The 19,290-nt window shown below is 44.3% G+C and overlaps 1 protein-coding gene across 6 annotated transcripts in view; it reads right to left on the bottom strand.

The window, feature by feature from the left end:
* HIPK2 (homeodomain interacting protein kinase 2) overlaps positions 1-19,290 on the bottom strand; it is a 132,749-nt gene that overhangs the window by 20,663 nt on the left and 92,796 nt on the right. For 4 of the 6 annotated variants that reach the window (XM_031589768.2, XM_031589769.2, XM_031589766.2 and 1 more), the window contains exons 6-12: positions 18,295-18,479; positions 14,445-14,607; positions 11,681-11,900; positions 9,915-10,036; positions 5,976-6,118; positions 5,068-5,247; positions 2,121-2,402 (exon numbers count right to left, since the gene is read on the bottom strand). In XM_031589768.2, the coding sequence (XP_031445628.2) occupies positions 2,121-2,402; positions 5,068-5,247; positions 5,976-6,118; positions 9,915-10,036; positions 11,681-11,900; positions 14,445-14,607; positions 18,295-18,479 (1,295 nt within the window). The remainder of the gene's footprint in view (positions 1-2,120; positions 2,403-5,067; positions 5,248-5,975; positions 6,119-9,914; positions 10,037-11,680; positions 11,901-14,444; positions 14,608-18,294; positions 18,480-19,290) is intronic. The other 2 variants (XM_031589770.2, XM_031589771.2) reach the window with 1 other exon arrangement.

The following is a 19,290-nucleotide window of genomic DNA, read 5'->3' as shown; positions in this document are numbered from 1 at the left end:
GACATGCTGTTTTTTGTGTTCCTGCCCCAATACTCCACTTGCTCTGGTTATATCTGCACAGACAACCTTACCGACCCTGGAATTACCCATGTCCATGCAAAATGTCTCTACATTGCTTAGGAATTAAATCGAACTCTTTAGCTTTGGCCTCCCAAGAATGCTGTAGTCCTGGCACTCTGTATAGGTATGCCATATGGATACAAAAAGTAGCCAGGGATCTCATCCTAGGCAGGAACGTGTCCTGAATATGATTTAGTCATATGAAAGCCAGTTTGTTTATATAAGTCTAGCTCCCAGGACCACTTTCCTAGCCCCCCACCAGATCTTGGCCAAACATTTAAATACCCTACACTCTCAACTTGATTTCCAGACACTCTCCAGAACTTTGTTCTGCCTCTCTCCATGGAGAGGTACTGAGTGAAGCAACTGATCAGATAGCTGCCAAGTTGAGGTGGAAGAGACAGCTCTTCCTTCCACTTCACTCCAGGTTCAAGATGATACCCAGGTGGTAAATATAAATACTTGTACATGATCTCTCAAAGCCTGGGACCACATGGTGTTGCAAACAGCTTCCCTAACTCTTGAGATAGATATCTGCTTTCCTCATTTTGCCTCCCTTCACAACCTTAGCTTTCAGCAACTCTTATCTTGTTCTTCTTTTCCGTTAAAAGTCCTAGAAAAGGGGACTCCTTATTTAAGGGACTCCTTTATTTCTAGTCCTGATTTCCACTCTGAACTTTATCTAACCCTTTCCAAAAATATACTAATATACTTTCTTCTACCAAGCTAAGGATTTTTTTTTTTAAGGTGAAATATGTGATGGCTGTCCTGTGATCAATTCCCCATGATAATCATTTCACTAATGGTGAGCTTAAATTTGAGATGCACTGAGCAATCTCTTCCTAGTGGGGATCACTGGTAAGGAAAAGGGGATAGGAAAGCAGAAGTGGCTGATGACAGGCAGGCTGAAACTGTGGCTCTGGACACCTGAACTGAACAGCTCCTCTTTACAGATTTTTAGCTCCTTGAGGCCAAACGCATCTCATCTGTTCTGTGCACATCTGCAGCGTTCCACTTATCACTGCAGCGCAGAGATGTAGAGATATAGATATCTATCTCCACTGATTAAAGTAAAATCTGCCATGGAGCATGTCCTAAATAAGAAATAGTAATAACTCTCTCCTGGCAGTACTGGAGGGACAAGGTTAAAGAACTCCCAGCTCAGTTACCCGCATAAAGATGGTATGATTATTCAGCTGTTTGCACAGCTACTCCTCTACAACTTATAAAACAGAATGATATCCTCTGACTGGCATCAGATGGGGAATCTAGAGTGCCTGCATGTGATCAAAGGCGCTGAAAAGACACTCCTGGAAAATGCAGTCCTCTCTCATCCACAGTAGATGTGGCAGCTGCCCTGTGCTGCACTGTTTATTTGGGTGAAATAATTCTCCGAGGAGCAAACTCTGTCACCACAGTCTTTATAGCCTCATCTATGCCTCTCTGCAGCCAGTCAAGAAGCCATCAATTTCTGCCACTCCTATGACAGTGTATCTGGGATGTTCTGGAAACACAATCAGAGCTGAGCAACTCTCGTACAAATGTATTTACTCTTTACTGAGCACTTAAAACACAAACCTTAACTGTTTTCATGTCCTTTTAATGGAAAATACAAGGTATGGAAGGCATCATTTAATGCTTTGCTTGGATTACGTAGAAAGAGAAAAGGCCATTTCAAGTTACTTTCCTTCCAAACCTTTCTTACTGTCTTTGTTTTAAATAGCTCTGTGATTTAAAGGGCTCATTATCATAGATCTTCCAAAAGCTCCTTTGGACAGTCCTTCAAAATACAGTGAACTATTATTTCCTCTTAGAGACGAAAAACTATGGCACAGAGAGACTATGACACTTCTCCAAAACCCACAGCAAACGTACAGAGTGACGGGGAACACGAGCTAGGTCTGCAAAGTCCTCTACTGGAACCTCAGCTCCTCCATCACCTTTCCTCCCAAACTAAAGACGACTCGGGTGCCAAGACCCAACCAGAAATGCTGGGACCCTACAGCACTCCTCTGCCTCTTTCTCTCACCCGCAGAGAGAAGAGCAGAGCTGCTGCTCACCTGGTGGGTGCATGCTTCTGCTCCTCCTCTTCATCGGTGTCGCTGCTGATAGTGATGACGCTCACTGCGGGGCTGGGGGTGTCGGGAATGATTATGGGTTGCCGCTGCCGCTCCCGCGTGGTGCTGGTGGCCATGTCACCCCAACCGCAGGTGACGGCAGTGCTGCAGGCAGGGCTGTTGTGCACCATGGCACAGCGAGGAGGCGTGTTTTCCTTCACTCGTTTCGACCGCTGAGGCGAGCTGATGGACTGAGAGGACGAAACTTCGTAGGTGGATGCATTTCTGGAAATGGGAAAGGCTGTTAGTTGGTTAAATCTCAGTTTGTTCAGTTGCCATGGCTTTTGACTCCCAGCCTCTTGTTCCCTCACGCTGACTTATGGAGTTCTGGGAAAACTGCAAAATCGGCACGGTCACCTTTCCAAAGGTCAGAGTGCCTCACATGACTTATAATTGGCTGAAAAGTACTTCCTTTTAGTAAAAAAAAAACCACTCAATTTCATTTTCCACATAAATTTCCAGATGAGAAATGCTGCCTCCCAGGAGTCCCTAGCTATAGTTTAGGCTGGGAAGTAGAGGCCAGTCACACAACCCAGACATACAAAGCACAGGCCGGCATTGCATGGCCGTCACACAAGGAGAAAGAACCCAAAGGATAATCCCTTTCTCCTATACTGCATGTATGCATCACGACCAGTTTGATTGGTTTTTTTTTTTTTCTGTCCAGAAAAAAGCTAATGGTAAAATTAGAATTTATGGTGGAAAACAGCAATCGTTTCTTGGGAAAGCTGCTTTACTTAGTTGAAAATTTAATTTGCCAATTAAGAACATTTTCAATTAACATTTCCTGCCCCATGCTTCATCCTCCAGAAGTCCTGTATATCAGAGTACCTAGACAGGAAGGCATATACTCATTTTCATGTCATTCCCATGTGAGGATGCAAATACAGCACCCATCAGTCAGAAAGAAAAGAACGATCTTTTTGTTATGTACTGAAAATAATGCTCAAGCCCTTCTCTTTTCCCCACCTTCCTACTTCATCTTCCCAGTCTGAAAGTTGTAAACAGCCCATTGGATTGGAGATCTCAGCACAGAAAACAGTGTGGCACAGGTCTGCAGATGTATTTACTGACTAAATCCCATCTCATTAATTTTGTTTATTTTTTAAAAAATTTGTATTTATTCTGCTTATTGCAGAGCATTTGCAGATGCAAAAAACACAAAGTTCTCGCTTTGTTCTACTGTGGGATGTGGGTTGCATTTTCAGTGTGGCCTAAAAGCTAACAAAAGGAATAGGTGGCATCTGTCAAAAGGAAGTCATTATGGACATATCACACTATACCAACTTACACAGGGTCTTTTGCATAACAAATGACTGCACAGTAGCATTTGCAGTGCTTTCTGAATATCAATGAGCAGCATGGAGTACCCTTCTTTCCAAAGGAGCACGTTCCTCATTTGGCTACGAGAGCATCACAATTAACGACAATGTACAGCCCTAGAAAGCAGTCGTTCTGCAAGTGTCCAATTCCTCCCCAGCAGAGGCACCCTGCTCCTGCAGAGGGGTGAGAGAGGGGAGGCCCTGCACTGGCATGTTTGTTGCAACAGGCGCTCTCTTTTACTGGCTTGCTGGGGACAGAGCTGCCTCTGCTCTACATTGCGAATGGACTAAGACAGCTGGAGCTCACCCAAAGTAAATGCAACATTAGAGAGCAGATAAATGGGAAGGATTTAAATAGCGGCCTCTTAACTAGAGGAAAATTGGTTGTGAACTCCGAGCTCCTCTGGCCCGAGTCCAGTCACCCAGGAAAACCACAAGCTCCTCTGTTTTTGCCACTGCACAAGTAGTGACCCATTTTAGTTCTCTTCTCTGCACTTATGGCTCTTTTTTGCTCCCACCCCCCCTTAAAAAAAGATGAAGAAAGAAATGTAGCTCAGTAGAGGAGCTATTCTCACAGTCCAGACGACTTTCCCCAGGGCAGTTGCACATACATCTTCAGCAGCCTTGTCCTGTAGGCAGGACCACAGGGCTGTGACAGGCACCGCAGTCATCCCACCATTTTAATTGGACCACACACCATGAAGGAACACCCAACTTCCTTCTTGCAGAGCCAAATGCTCCTACCTAGATTTGATAGATCCCAGCATCTAAGGACTGTTCCTGCATGACGTACCTTTATAAAATGCTCCCTGTTTGATGCTGTCATGATTAGGAAAAGATTGGTGTGGATATCTGTTGCTGCTGTGCATTGTTGTAGATAGGCTCCAACCATCTGTGTTAAGAGCTTGAGAGCTTGAAGGCAGCCCACAGCCACCTCAGTCCTCTGCTCTGCAGTGCATCAAGCTTAGATTTGGAACAGGCTGCCCAGAGAGGTGGTGGAGTCTATTTCTTTGGAGACATTCAAAACCTACTCAGATGCTTTCCTGCATAACCTACTCTAGGGAACCCTCTGCTTTAGCAGGAATTTGGACTAGATGAACTCCAGAGTTCCCTCCCACACCCTACGATTTTGTGATTATCATTCAACTGCTTCTGGAAGGGCAGGTCTTACACGCAGACATCAGGCACCTGTTCCTGAAGGTGCAGTCCCTGGAAGTGCACTGCCCCACGGACATGCAGGCACCGCATCTCAGGAGTGCGAGTTAAAGAGGTTTGGCAAGCGGGCACTGACCTGAAAAGACAGCTCTATTTTACGTTTTGGTGACTGCAAGGCCTCATGCAATCACAGCAGCATAACATCCTGTACGAGCAGGGTCTGAGCCTCCTGTCCTGCATCCCCACCATGCCACGTGGTGTTTGCTGGCTACGAAACACACCCAACTGCCCCTTAATGAAGCAGCAGACAGTCCACTCACAAAGTCACGGGCAGTGGAACAAGCTTTATTTTGCCCCATAGGCTTCTGGAAACCCCACTCCTATCAGCACGCCTGCATTTCGGGCCCACTCACCGAGGCGCCGACTGGTGCTGCTTACTCTTCCTGGCGGAGGTGGTGGCGGCGGGCGGCTGGCGCATGACGTGAGCAACACCCACATTGACGGGCTGGGCTGCAGGGAGAGTCACATGACTAGCTAACAGCGCGGGCTGCTGCATGATGGGATTGTAATGGCTGCCGTGAGCGTGGGTGTTTCTGCAAAGAGGGGAGAAGGGACACGTTTAAAATGTGACCGGCGTTTCCCCAGCAGGCTTTCTTCCCACCACCTGCACTTAGGTTCTACCCTTGGGGCTCTTTGGTGCCATGGTTTATCCCCAGGAAGGAGTGTTTCCTCCCCCCAGGGAAGTGGGCATGGTGCTGGGCCTGGGGAATGGTGACAGAGAAGCTGTCTGTAGCTCTCAGACAGAGGGACACAATTTGCTGCAGGGTGTCGGAGGCAGAGACTGCAGCCGCCAGCCTTTCCCTCCTGCTTCACAGCCTTGTGAGGCCATAGCCAACAGCCTTCTCCATCACTGGTGGCTTCCTAGGCCTTCTCCAGCACTGGGGACCACTACAGGAAGCCCTGAAGTCCAAGCAAAAAATCACAGACCCAGGGTGGGTGACTCTCGGTTTGGGCTTCTGACAAAGACCGTGAAGAGCATGGAAAGGCTGGAGAAGACAGCAGGACTGGGAGCAGAATGCTCAGCTTTCTGCTAGAGCAGCCTGGGAGAGAATTTCTTTTCGTTGCACACTCTTGTTGCCCATGGGATAGCAGAGAGTGCTCCATGACAATATATAAGCTGCTGAATCCCCACTCCCAGAGACAACGCTCATGCCCTCAACTCCAGCTCAAGTGCCAGTGCCCCAGCCCAAAGGCCATCAACACACACGTGCTGGCTGTCCCATGGGCACATATGCATGTTCTCCATATGCCACTGATTTACCTCCAGTCTGCCAGTGGCTGGGTGCCTGCCATGGACTCAGGGATGACGGTTGCGTGCTGGACAGAAGTGTGGGTGGCCACCCCAGTCAGCTGCTGCCAGGCAGGAGGGAGCAGGATCTGCTGTGTGCCGCTGGGCCATGCTTGCTGTTGGCCAGAGGAAAAAGTGTTTCTTAATAAGAGTCATCATAAACGGCATATAAACAATTACCCACACCCAGCTGGGGCTCCTCATAATAACTGTGGTCATCCTACCTAGCACTTGGTGCTTTTCAGTTATAGATCATGAATACTTCTAGGAAACAGTGGCAGAAGTAGTAAAGTTATCAATATAGATAGCACAAAAGAAAGAAAAAATCCCTGATTTCCAAAGCAGTAGCTGTGTGTCAGGTTAAACTTGGAATGGGAGAGAGTGAAACTGGCTTGTATTTCAATCCAAACTTCCAGTAGATTAGCACTTTTTAATTTCGACTATTCAGATCAACTGGGAGTTACAGTTTTATTAAATGGGAGTTCTCCCTGCCTCCAGCCAATTTTCCCTCTGACCTCAACAGACCCTAGAGGATTTCAGGAACTTAAAGCAGCTTAAAAGGAGAAAGAATTTCAGGGATCAAGACAGAAAACAAGGGGCTGAAGGCTTTCATGAAGAGGGGAAGAAGAGGAGTTTGGGGGTTCTCCACAGAACGAACATCTTGCTGCCTAGTCCAGCTACCTATGACCCCCTTGGCCAAAGCAGAGAGTAGCTATACACTGACTGTTGCACATCACGTGCCTGTTCCCTACAGATGCTCTCTGTTTTTTTCTCAGTGGGTGCCCCCCTCACAAGGTGGAGATCTCTGCTCTGTAAGTTGTTGCTCTGCTATGCCATCATCCCTCAGGTTGTCCTACTCCACTGACTCCACATGAGTCAAATAATTTTTTGGCTTGGTCACACTGCGATTCCTTTAGAGGGAAACTTTTTTTGTTGGATGCTGCTTGGACTGGGGAACGCAGCCCTCCATAGGCCCATATTATATAATCTCACAAGCCTATGGAGGCTAAATTTTAAAGAAGGGAGGCTTCATCCAGGCATGCATTCACCCCCATCTCCATCCTCACAAGCATCCCGTAGCCTGTACCCCAATCACCCTCTGCCACCCTCAGTATAAAAATAAAACTTTTCCCAGTTTCACTCCAAATTTTTATCATCTTGTAATTAGGCCATGTTAGATGAAAAGGCTGCTCTTATGAGGCTTCTTAGCAACATCTGCAAAAGATGGACTATCACAGGACTCCTGAGAGCTCCTCATCTAAGCAGCTGTAGCCATGGTCTGGTGCTGATCAGAGTAGGTGGTGAAAAGGTAAAAGATTAGGTAGGAAAAAAAGTTGCTTTTTTTTTTTTTTTTTAACCAGCTTTGAGTTAAAAGATGAAACTCAACTACTCTTGTGCTTGGGCCCAAGGGGCTATCAGGATTTACTTGCAGAGAAAACTGCTTCCTCCCTTTTCAGTAGGAGAAGTGAACACATACAAACTCCTTTTCCTCCTGCAGAGCATAAATTTGGATTCAGTGTCAGGGTCCAGGCATAAATTCCTCACTTATTAGGTAAGGACCACTGAATCATTTAATCTGCAGATAAGACTTGTCTAGGCTGATCCACCAGCACAGCACGCTGTGCTTACACATGGAAGGCTCGTGCCTGCAGCCTCAATCTGTTCTCAGTTATTGCATTATTTTGAAATTGTGCTGTTGTGTCAGAGTGCAGTGCTGGCCTCTGCTCCCTGGAGGTGGTGCAGCCCCTGGTGCAACTAAGTTCCCACCTGTGGTGTAAACAAGAACAACTAATGGAATAAATGTGTTTGCTCTGAAAGCTGGTGGCAGGACTTCTATGGGAAGAAATATTGCTGGGATGGAGTTAAAATGCGAGAAATTCAAGCATCCAGGGCACTATCCAAGGACAGAGGACAGTTCTGGGTCACGTCACAAAGCCTGACAGAAGACTGTACAGCTTTGTCCCTTTTGAGATCTGAAGCTGTACAGAGATATCTGTAAAGATGGGATCAGCCCATTTTCAATGGCCACTGTGCATACAATATTTGGACAAAGTTGCTCGGGAGGCAGCAGGCTCTTTGCTGGGGACAGCCCCTATAGTAGTTGGAGTTCGGACAGTCTGGTCTGAGCAGTGTTTGATAACCAGCTGTGCATGAGAGGAACAGCTCACAGCTCAGAGAGACACACAGTCATTCAAAGATCAGATGTGACTACAACGCATTACAAAGGAGCTGTGTTTTTCCATTCAGAAAACTGGAATTGGGTACAGATTTGTTTGTGAGACCAGCTGCCCAGCTCAAACCGAGCAGGGCCAGTGGACACCAGATGCCACCAGCGTCTATCAGAAAGCCTCACCATAAGAGCAGAAGCTAATGTTTCTCATCATGTGAGACAGACAGATATATCAGCAGACAGAGACGGTCTCTCTTCTATTAAATCAAAAATAAAATCTATGCAAGTGAGGAGCATTTTTCAGAAGCAGCTCAAATAAGCCTTGTTGAATTGACAGTGCAAAAAATGTCAATAGAAAGTATCAGAGGGCAGCCCAAGAAACAGAGTTCCTGTAACTGGGACAGGACAGAGCAAAGCTTCTTGAGAGCACTCGCTACCATAGAGTGGTGACCTGAGAGAGGCCACCTTAAGAAGGAAAAAGGAACTGCAGGATCCAAAGTATTCTGGGACCTGTTAAAATCCTATGGGCTTCACCATGCTTCAGATCAGACCCTCATCCCTGTACACCAACACTGTGACAGGTGCCTGCAATTTTGCCTGCAGAGACAGCACTCCCATTGCAATTTTCCCTGTTTCCCCTGCCTCTTAGGCCTTCTTTTTCCACCAGACAAGAGAGATGGCCCACACAGACTGTTACCACAGGTTTCAATTGGGATAGATTCAGTGTTTGAGCAGGCTTATGTCAGACGGCCCTCTAACAGAGACTTTTCTATTGGGAATGAGTACGTTATGTTAGCTAATGGAAATCATGGAGGCTGCAAGTTGTGCTTTGATTTGTCTTCATCAAATAAGTGTGGTTGGTAGCTGCTGAAGAAGAGTAATTGTACCAACAGACATACCCTGGCAACTCAGTGCATGGGCATAAATCTTGAAGTCTGCATGTAGCTGACTGCACATGGGTATTTCCAAACTGCAGATCATCTTTTCCAGGCTGTACAACTTAATACTAAAGATACTTTTGATCCCAGAAACATGCCTGATACTACCTGACATCAACTGAAAACCTGTAGGAACAGATGAACCAAAGGCAGCACAAGGGGTGACAAACTACTTTTTTTTTCTTCTGAGGAGATGAGTGTCTCTTTGAGGAAGTGTATGTAATAAGTAGTTCTCATTCCTATTTGGTCTTGCTGGGAGAAACCATGCTTTTTCTGTGAGAGTTCATTGGGCAACTGTGCCAACACGTGCTGCTGACGTGAGCTCCTTGGCCATCAGGTCCTAGTCTTTGCCAACTACATCTCTCCCATAACTTATTAACAGAGATACGATTTATAAAAAGCTGCAAAATTAAAACATAGGAGATGTTTTTCAGCAGCATGCAATTCACCAGCACAACTGCAAAAAAACTGCTGCTGAGATTGCAAGTTCAGGAGTATCCAGGAAGGTTCCTACTGATTCCTCCTCAGCAGAGGTCTGACACAGCCTCCTCTGAGATACCCACTGATTTCAATGAAGAAGAAGAACAGACAGTCTTTCCAGAGTCATTTGCAACTCTGATGCAGCGGAACAGTGAATTGGGTAAGTCTTGGGCATTTCAGATAAAGTTGGTGACTCTTTATGGCTGCCCATTTCTCCAAACTACAGCACAGAAGGCCCTCAGAGAAAGCTACTCTCTCCAGCTTCCAAGAGCTAAATAACACACAAAATAACATGCTCTGTTTGATGTCTTCAGAGCTTATTACCTGTGCGAGAAGTCCTGGCTGGATCTGAAGAGGCTGAGCCCCAGGAGCCTGAGTGACAATGGGAACAGCATTCTCCATCCGAACTGAATACCCAGCATGCTTCGAAGGGGAAGCTTGTAACCCTGTTTCACAAGAACAGAAGATACAGAATTAGTCATATACAGCATTGCAAAGGATGGGGGTCTGATTTTAAGAGGAGCCTAAAGACACTCACTGATGTCCATTTAAACCACAGTGTTTAGTCCTTCCGAAAAATTAAGTTCTAGGAGACCCACATATTCCACTCTAGCCCAAAGACATCCATCAGATGCTGATAAGCACAATATATTCATGAGGGTATAGGAGAGACATTTTCAAAGACATAAGGGATTAACTGATTTCATATTTTTAAGTTATCTCGAATCCAGGGGAAACATTTCAGTACAATGCGTACAGGAGAAAAGAAAGAGTGAGGAGGAAATGGCTCCTCTTACTGGATGTTCTCTGGGTTGATAACAGAAAATGGTCCTTGCCAGACAAGAAACACTATATGAGAATGCCCTCTTGTTATCAATGTGGGACAAGTGGAATCCAGAACTGTGCACTAACACAATCTTGACTGGGATGGGTGATTTTCTCTTGCACAGTTTCCCAGGCGTCAAATTTTAAAGATTTTGATCTTATTATGTTTAATCTAGCACACCTCAAACTCCAGCTGTTGCTCTTAGCCAAACATGAGCCTAACTGTTCTGGAGAAAGCCTTCCACTTCATCACCTTAGTGCATGGCACAGTCTTCATGCTGCCTTCTCAAGACAGCAAGCAGAAGCTGTTAGCTTACATATTCTAGTACAGCATTTCTGAAGTCAAACCCTTGCGATGCATTTTAACTATGTGTAAGAGGTCTAACTAAACTCCTCCAGTTCAAAAGAGCTTTGATAATCTTGCAGAACATCTAACAAGCACTTAGAGACAAATGTACAGAGAGGCTTAGAAAAACGCAGCAGAAGTTGCATCAGCTGAACCAAGGTTTATTTTAGACCACTTCTTAAAGATGCCCAGTTAGTTTTACAAAATTACTTCAGCATATAAAGTTAAAAGAAAGAGAAGAGGCTAAGGCTGGTCATCACCCAAGTTGTCTGACAGACGGTCCATATGCTGGGAGCACGGAGGCATAAGATACTCGTAATAGTAGTTAGTAATAACTAACCAGCAGGGCTGGAGTTGAAGGAATTGCCCTGGTAAATACTCATAAGCGTCTGTCATGGGACAAACCCTCATTACCAGCAGCACCATACTCTCCACTGTTTTAACTTCCTGAGTTCCCTTTTTAACTGAATTTTAACCTGAATTACCAAGAAGCGTTGAACCAGTTATTTATGCAATGACTAATTCCTGTTGTAGGGGGAAGTTTTCAAGTTTACCAAAGTGAGTTTTCAAAGTTCTTACCAAAGAACCTCAAACTTTATGTTCAGGGCAATGGATGACAGATATTGCAAGTTCTTCCCCATCTCTTTTTTCAGTGCTTGTCCCATTATTTTTAATCAGCCACCTCTAACCCACGTGGTAAAGGCAACATATTGCCTGCAAGATCCTCTGCTGTTGTAGACATTTCACCCTGCTGACATCTGAGTAATCTGCAACAACCTCATTGCTCAGATTTACAAGCCAACAAATGTCTTTCCATATGATCTGAACGAAGGAAGCTCTTTCCAAACAAGAGCTAGATAAATCAGCAGTTGGGACAGAACCGGGGGGTGTGATAAGACCAGGAGAAGCTGTGACTTACCTTGGAAGCCTGGTGGGCAGACGATGAGAGCTTGCTGGAAGGGGTCGGGCCGGGCACAGATCTGCGCTGTTCCTGTCTGCAAGGGCATGCTCCGCTGGGCCACCGCAGCCATGGACGCTGCTGAGGGCTGGTAGAGTGCAGATTGGTAATTTAGTATGGAGACTTCGGGGTTGGCTAAGGAAATAGTGGCACTGGAGGAGGTGGGAGCCAGGTTGGTGGTCTAAAGGAATGACGGGAATTAAACAAAAACAAACAACAAAAAAAAAATGAGGGAGATGGGTACGTTGGAAAAGTGAAATCCAAAAGTAAAATTAAAAAAAAAAAAAGTAAAATAGTGTAAGATAAAAGAAAATCTAAATTAAAAACAGCAAATCAAAAACAAACAAAGGACAGAGCAGGACACTGAGGAGCATGGAGGTGAGGACAGTGATGGGAAAAAGAGTGTGGTCTGCTTAAATAACAGCACTGTACCATGCTGTGGGACCTGCAGCCACATGGAGCCACTGGAAATGCTCAGAGGCAGAGAATGTTCTTCAGTAGAGAACTGCAGCCCCAGACAGCCCTTAACTTGCTCTGATTTGCAGCATACAGAAGATGGGTTCAGAAAATGCTGTTATCCCCAAATCATGTTCTTTTCTCGTCGCGCACACAACTCTACAAAAAGCTCACGTTGCTGAGGTAAAAAAAACTCAGCATCTCCATGCCCTGCAAAGCGTCAGCCTAAGAGGGGGGCTCATTGTTCAGACTTCCCTCTATCTTGCATGTAAGCTAGTACAAGCTACTCAAATTGTATTTAAATTAGAAAGGATTGGAAGAATAACACTAGGTAGTAATAACAGTACTTTCCAAGTCCAAATTTTGCTTGGCTTGACATTAAAATCTCTCAGAGCAGAAGCTCCAGCAGTGGATGTTGCAAAGCCACAAAAATCAGCACACTGCTCTGCAAAACATTTAGAAATCTTTTGGTGACTTGCACTTTATTTGGACCAAGTCTGTAGCAGTTGCAGACAAACAACCCCTAAATAGTTTTGCCACTGCTCTACAAAAATATGCCCTCAGCATTAACGTCTAGGCAAATCTACCAGAACAGAGCCCACCCTTTTCCTCCCTGCTAGCCCTCCCATTCAAACACTTATCTTTTGGTGAATGTACATATGAACAAGCCCAAGGTGAAGCCTTGAAGCCTAGACTGCAGGAGGTGGCAAGCTCGGCTCTACACACTGACCTGTTTGCCACTGGGCTGGGGAAGGGTACGCATGCTGCACAGCCATAGTCACAAGGGACACTATGGAGAAACATTTCCTCCTTCTCCCCACTCTGTGCAAAGGCAGAGAAGTGCAATCTGTTCCCCCGTGCACCACACCCAGCAGCAAACACGGCAGCTCCCACGCCACGGCTTTCGGGAGCTGCAACTGGAAGGAGGCAAAACCCAAAGATTCTGCAGACAGAGAGTACTGGGAGCCACGATGACTGGCATGTTCATGAGGATGGTAAAAATCTGGAGCTTGTTCAAATCAAAACGCCCTTCCTGGAAATGTTTCTACCATTTCTAGGAACACTGGAGATACCAGTTCTGCTCACAACACACACCCCTTACGAAAATTCAGATTACCACAGACCTCCTGAGCTGGCAACTGATCTGAACATCAAATGAGCAGTGAGGAAATGAAAGCAAGCCTGCATTTCCTACTAGCAACTGTGGTACAAATGGTGTCTCTGCCATGCAGCTAGCACACCAAACAAAGTTTTGTACTCTGCATCTCAGAAACAGTCAAGAATGGGAACTTGTTTTTATAACTAATACTCTGTTACACTGAACCATGACCTACCTCTGTGTGTATCTGCTCAATGAATCAATCTGCCAAAAGACACTCTGTGATCGCATGTATCAAGAACTGACTCATGAAGTCTGGCTTTCTGAGTGACACAGGAACACCCTATACACCTACACAGAACCCTTCAGCTCCTTTGCTTTTGAAATACCAAGTGCCATTTCCACAATACCACTTGCAATCTCTAGAGTGAATTTCAAGCAGTCTTATCCAGAAAGGCTTAAAGGATAGCAGCTATTTCTTGAGCTTCACTTTCCTAGAGTGCTGTCCCTGGAGGGTTTCCTTTTGCTGTTGTAAAACAGTCCCACAGCAGAAAGCTTAGACTGCTAGCCATAAATTTGCCAGCACAGCACTCCCCAACACTGGGGCATGTAAAACAAATGCAGGAGCCCAAAGCACAATTACGAGAGCCCACCAGTGTAGCGTGCAATGTGTTCTCTAACAGAGTGCCCACGTCAATCGTGGCACCTGGAGTGAAACCAGTGGGAGATAAGAATAAACATTACCCCAAAACCATTCTTTCCTGTTGATCTGTTGCAGTGCTACGTCTGTTTAGAAGGGTTTTAATTCTTCTTACTTCAATGTCAATTTGAAGGAGTACTGTAAGATCACAAATACTTCTGCTTGATCCACTGAATGCAGTACTGCTTCTGCATTAAGGGACTAATGAGCTTTTCCCCATAGCAACTTCTCAGGTAAGCAGGATTTATCATCCCCAACAATAACAGAAACGATGACAGCAACATTTCACAATCACACAGAAGGACATGAGATTAACACTTGCCTGAATGAGAAAGAATGGAGGAAGGACAGTAGAAAAGTAACAGTTTTTTGCAGGCAAGCAAAATGAGATGCTGTGTTTGCTTTTCATCTTTTAGGCCCTACTGACGTAAAAATTTCAAGCACTGGCTGCTTCTGATCAGTGCTCTTACCTGGTTGTGCACTGTGTTCAGCTGGTTGTTAAAAGTCATGGTCAAGTTGGTAGATGTGCTCGGGGCTACGTGGGTGATGAATGGTGTCTTGCTCTGGTTCACAGTGTCATACATATTCACCCGCCGCTTGCAAATCTCCATATTCTGGAAGCAGGACTTAACACTGGGCAAGGAAAAGGAAGGCAAGGAAGAGACAGAAAATCAACATCAAACTAGGGCAACAGCTCATCACAGAGACCCTAGCCCTGTTGTTAGGTCTCAGTGGCAGGCTTGGCACTTTCTAGTCACATGAGCCCTTTGCTATTTGTGCAAGTCTCTCTTAATCAGGCCAGCTCTGCTTGCACTGAAGAGGGCCAAATATGTGGCAGGATGAGAGTGGCTGCCTGTGGACTCCCAGAGGCCCTTTTGGGTCTGAACTCTGCAATGTAAGTCACAGAAAGCCAGCAAATCTTTCAGTTTTCAGATGTCAAGGCAAGAAAAACCAAAGAGTTAGTTTGAGAGAGTGAGAAAAACTGAGAGCAAGAAAAAGAGATACTGGTTTTATTCCAGTAGGATGACTGAACCTGAGAGGGAAAGACAACTAATGCTTCCTGTACCAGTGTATGTCTAAATGTTATCTTAGAAGTCCCTTGCAAGGAAGAATTTTACTGTTCTTTGTTGCTGAGACTCCTGTAAAGTCTTACTCTTTTAAAAAGTAGTTACTGATGGCTCAATCCAGACAAGTGCCTAAAACACTGCCCCTGCCCAACCAAACACTTCCGCAGATGTTTATCTTAAAACATGTGAGCTGTCCTCTCCCAGTCAATGGGACTCTTCATGTGCCAAAAGGTTATGTCAAATCAGATTCATTGACACCCTAAGGGAATCAGGTTCTGAGGTTATTTTAAATTGAGAAATAGATCTATTGGAGGAAAATGTACAGCCTCTTCCTCAACACAGAGCTTACTTTAAACGTTATTGATAATGGCAAAAGAAATCTTAAGACATGTCAAATTTTGTACCCTCAGTAAAGCAGATGAAATGCTTTCTGTATTGCTGGAGCGCTGTGGCTGGGCACATGAAACTGTCAATGTCACATTTATAATTGGGATACCATGGCATAAGAGAGAGCAATATAGCTGTCCAAAAATTGTGCTTCTAATACAATCTCATTTTTCCAAGCTCTAAAAACCAATGCATGATTTCCACAAGCCTTCCACAGTAATCGTTTTTACAAATGTGTCCTCAGAGTCTGAAATACAACTTAAGAAAGTATAAAGGGATTTATCTCATTTCCGCTATCCCAACCACAAGAAATATAAAACACGAGCAGCAAAAATTAGCTGTTGCTGTAAAAATTCAACTGTGCGCACAACAATCCAAGCTGTTAGAGGTCGGGCAAGTAAAGACAACTCCATGTCACATGAGCTTTAATGAGAAAAAATGACTCCCTTTAAAAGGAGTATGTTTATGTTTTCACTAAGGTCGGTCAGGAAGAAGACCTTGATCTTTTTATCCCTATCTTGTCTCTTACTCGTAAGATCATCTGTCCTCTCTCACAAGTAATTTCTTAATTACTGTTCCATAATCACTTGCAAACAAGAGATACTCAGGACACAGTGCAAAGCTGCTCAATATGTGCTGTTTTCTAAAGTACTGTGAAATACCTACAAACTGCAGAATATTTAGAGGACTCAAACACTTTTATCAAATGAATGTGGAAGACTATTGGACTGACTTTTCCCAAACAGGTCTGAATGTTACTCCTCCACTCAAAACCAGAAAGTACTGAAAAGAATGCATTTTCCATACATGGTAAGTTGCATATGTTGCCAAAAGGATTTATACAACACAGTATAATCCCTGCTAATGTAATACTGTCCTTAAAAAAAAAAAAAAAAAAAAAAAGTTAAAAAGGCAGAGAGTAAAACAGGACAGAAAGTACCCAACAGTTTAAGAGTCATGCAATCAAATATGTGAGACTGGGAGCTAAACTCACTTTGTTGTTTGCTTGGAAGTAAGCAGAACCGCCCCTCATAGGCTGCTCAAACTCACACCCTCCTTTCTGAAGCATTCTGCAACAGCGATTCCTTCCAGAAGCTACTTCTCCCATATATTTTCACCTTCTCTTCTGCCCAATTTGCTTTTAAGACAAGTCCCTCCATCTCTCAGGGCTTTGTGGTTTCTATTCTCAAAACCACAGGCAGTCACAGGCAAAATTTCCATCAACCTGCCATGCTGGGTACTGCTCCCTTTACCAGTCACCTTCTTTGGTATGGAAGGGCTATGCACTTGGCTGGCACAGCATTTAGCATTCAAAGACCTAATGCTGAACTTCTTATCTGTGCAAAACTCTCATCAATATTGGTCTCAATGACATTTTCAGCATTTCTGGGGCTTTGCCTGAGCAGCCGCAAATGAGAACTTCAAAAGTGAAGACCTGCCTGTAGTATTACAGAAAGGTTTCTCATGGCTATGTATTGTGTCACAAATCTTTCCTATCTCACACAATTGGCTGTTGAAAATTAAATGTCTTCTGTGTACGACACTAACACTGTTAGAAAAGACAGTCCTTTTTTAACTTATGCTTTTATACTGAAAACTTACTTTTTCCCTATTTAGCACAACAATTTCCTGTCTTGTTTTCATTACTTTTATCACTTAGTATCTACTTAGAGATAACAACACTCACAGATGTCTATGCAGGATAAGCCTGGGTCTACACAGACCATGTACCACTACTTTCTGGCACACAGCTGCTCTTATCTTGTGATAAACGCAAGAAAAAGGCAGCTACATCTCCTTCACAGAGAGAAAAGTACCCCAAATGAACTTGAAATATTGCAGTTACGTAAAAGCTCAGATATGGGCAGGAGAGCTGATGCACTGTAACTTTTGCTCTACGGTATCCATATAAATGTCTTCTAAGGTATTGAGCAGCACATATTACTTTTTCACCCAAGCTTTTCACAGCCTTTAAACACACATGCACCTAGCACCCAATGGAGTACGGTGCTATGTCAGTAACTGAAGGGACATCCTATAAAAGTACCTTGTACTTCAAAGAGCCATAGAGCAGGATATTCAAAGTCAGGTGTTTTGAATGCTCTGGAGAACTCCTACATGTGCCTGTATTTTGCACCTCCATAATTTGGCCCTGTGTGAATTGCCCAGGGGATGAGAGTGATGTGCTGGGTTTCCTGCATTTATTTCATGCTGCTCTGATAAAGCATTAAGAGTATTAAGAGTAATACTTGAAGGCATGACACTTTTCCACACGTCCATCAGGCAGTGGAATCCACCTCCATTACAAATTGTGGCATCTAAGATCAGAGTGTTGTATTGAAAGTTGCATAGGTGAGAAATGACAAAGCCAAAAACTGAACTTATTTTCCTGCTGCCTGTTTCTGTAAACCAGACTGCTGCAAAAACAAGCTCTTTCCTTAAAAGGCAAACAGCCCCAAATTGACCCCTGCAAGACGGGAAGGTTCTTGGAGGAAGGGTCGGCAGCCACTGCGGATAAGGTTGATTACTGCACTAACAATCAGGACTATATTACTTTGAGATATACTGATACACTCAGCGCTAATTGCATAATTTCTTCTGCATTTTAATGAAAACATACGTAATTATCGGATATTTACATAATGAATGTTGCATACTCCACCGTGTTTTAAATGCCAAGCATCTACAACACAATTCTTACAACCTCAGAGTTGCCAATCATCTTTTTTTTTTTTTTTTTTTGCCAGAAAAAGACTAAAACATAGGGCTTAGAACTTTTAATAATGCCCCTTAGACACATTTGGTTTCAATAACAAGCAATTCTTCACCCCCAGCTCAAAACCCAAGGGAAAGGAAAGCCACATACTGTGTGCTGTGAGGGAAATCGAGTAAGTGCGTCATGGTGACAAAAGGGTGGTTCAGAGTTTCAATTGGTGTTATTCTCTTATCAGCATCTATCGTCAACATCTTCTTTAACAGATCTATAAACTCCCGCCGGTCTGCCTTTTCCACCAACATATCACTTCCTTCCAAATCTGTTGTCATATTTACCTACAGGAGAAAAGACAAGAATGAGTGCTAGGGTGAAGGAGCAGATGGCCAGGTCTCCAGCAAACCATGCTTACTCCTCGTTGGGACACATGACCCACAAGCCTCCACGTCTAAAGGAGTTGTTGCTGAAGCTACACAGCAAATCTGTGGTGGCTAGTCATACTGTCATCTGGCTTGTGCACATCAGATCTCTAGACAGACTGTTAAGTGTTCAGCTAGCTTGGGTCAGTGGCTAATGAATCACTTAGTCACCCTCCACTGAAGATGAACAGATTCCATGTGGTAGCAGGCAAGATCTGGCAACCAGTATATTTATCATCTAAAGGAGTGTCTTATTAGGTAATTTACTATGCATCTTGTGAGTAAAAATATATATATAAAATAAATACAAATTTTCAGTAAGTTTATTGGAAACATTCTATTCGTGTATTAAGTGTCATTTCATCCTTTTGTTGAAATCTCTCCTGATCTCAGTCCTCCATTTCTGCATATTTTGCTTGTGAATGCTCCAGTATGCAGCCTTTGCTAGCACAAATTCCAGACATGCAGTTGCAGAAGTGGTTATGCTGGAATTAGCTTTCACAACCACATGGAATCGACACAGTGAGTTAGTACTCCTCATTCCCTGAACCAGTCACACTTCAGAGAAAGCATTGTCTGTTACAGCCAGGGTATTTCCAAAGTCACCATTTTACAAACAAATATTAAAGTTCAGAGAAGCGAAGTGACTTGCCAGCTGTCACACGCAGGGGCACTGGAGAGACAAGAAAATACAGGACTGTGACACCTAGACATGTGACTCAGCCATTTT

This window comes from Phasianus colchicus, chromosome 1, assembly GCF_987193195.1.
Source record: "Phasianus colchicus chromosome 1, bPhaCol1.hap1.1, whole genome shotgun sequence".
Taxonomy (NCBI): domain Eukaryota; kingdom Metazoa; phylum Chordata; class Aves; order Galliformes; family Phasianidae; genus Phasianus; species Phasianus colchicus.
The sequence above is the reverse complement of the archived record's forward strand: the minus strand, read 5'-3'. Positions and strand labels throughout refer to the sequence as shown.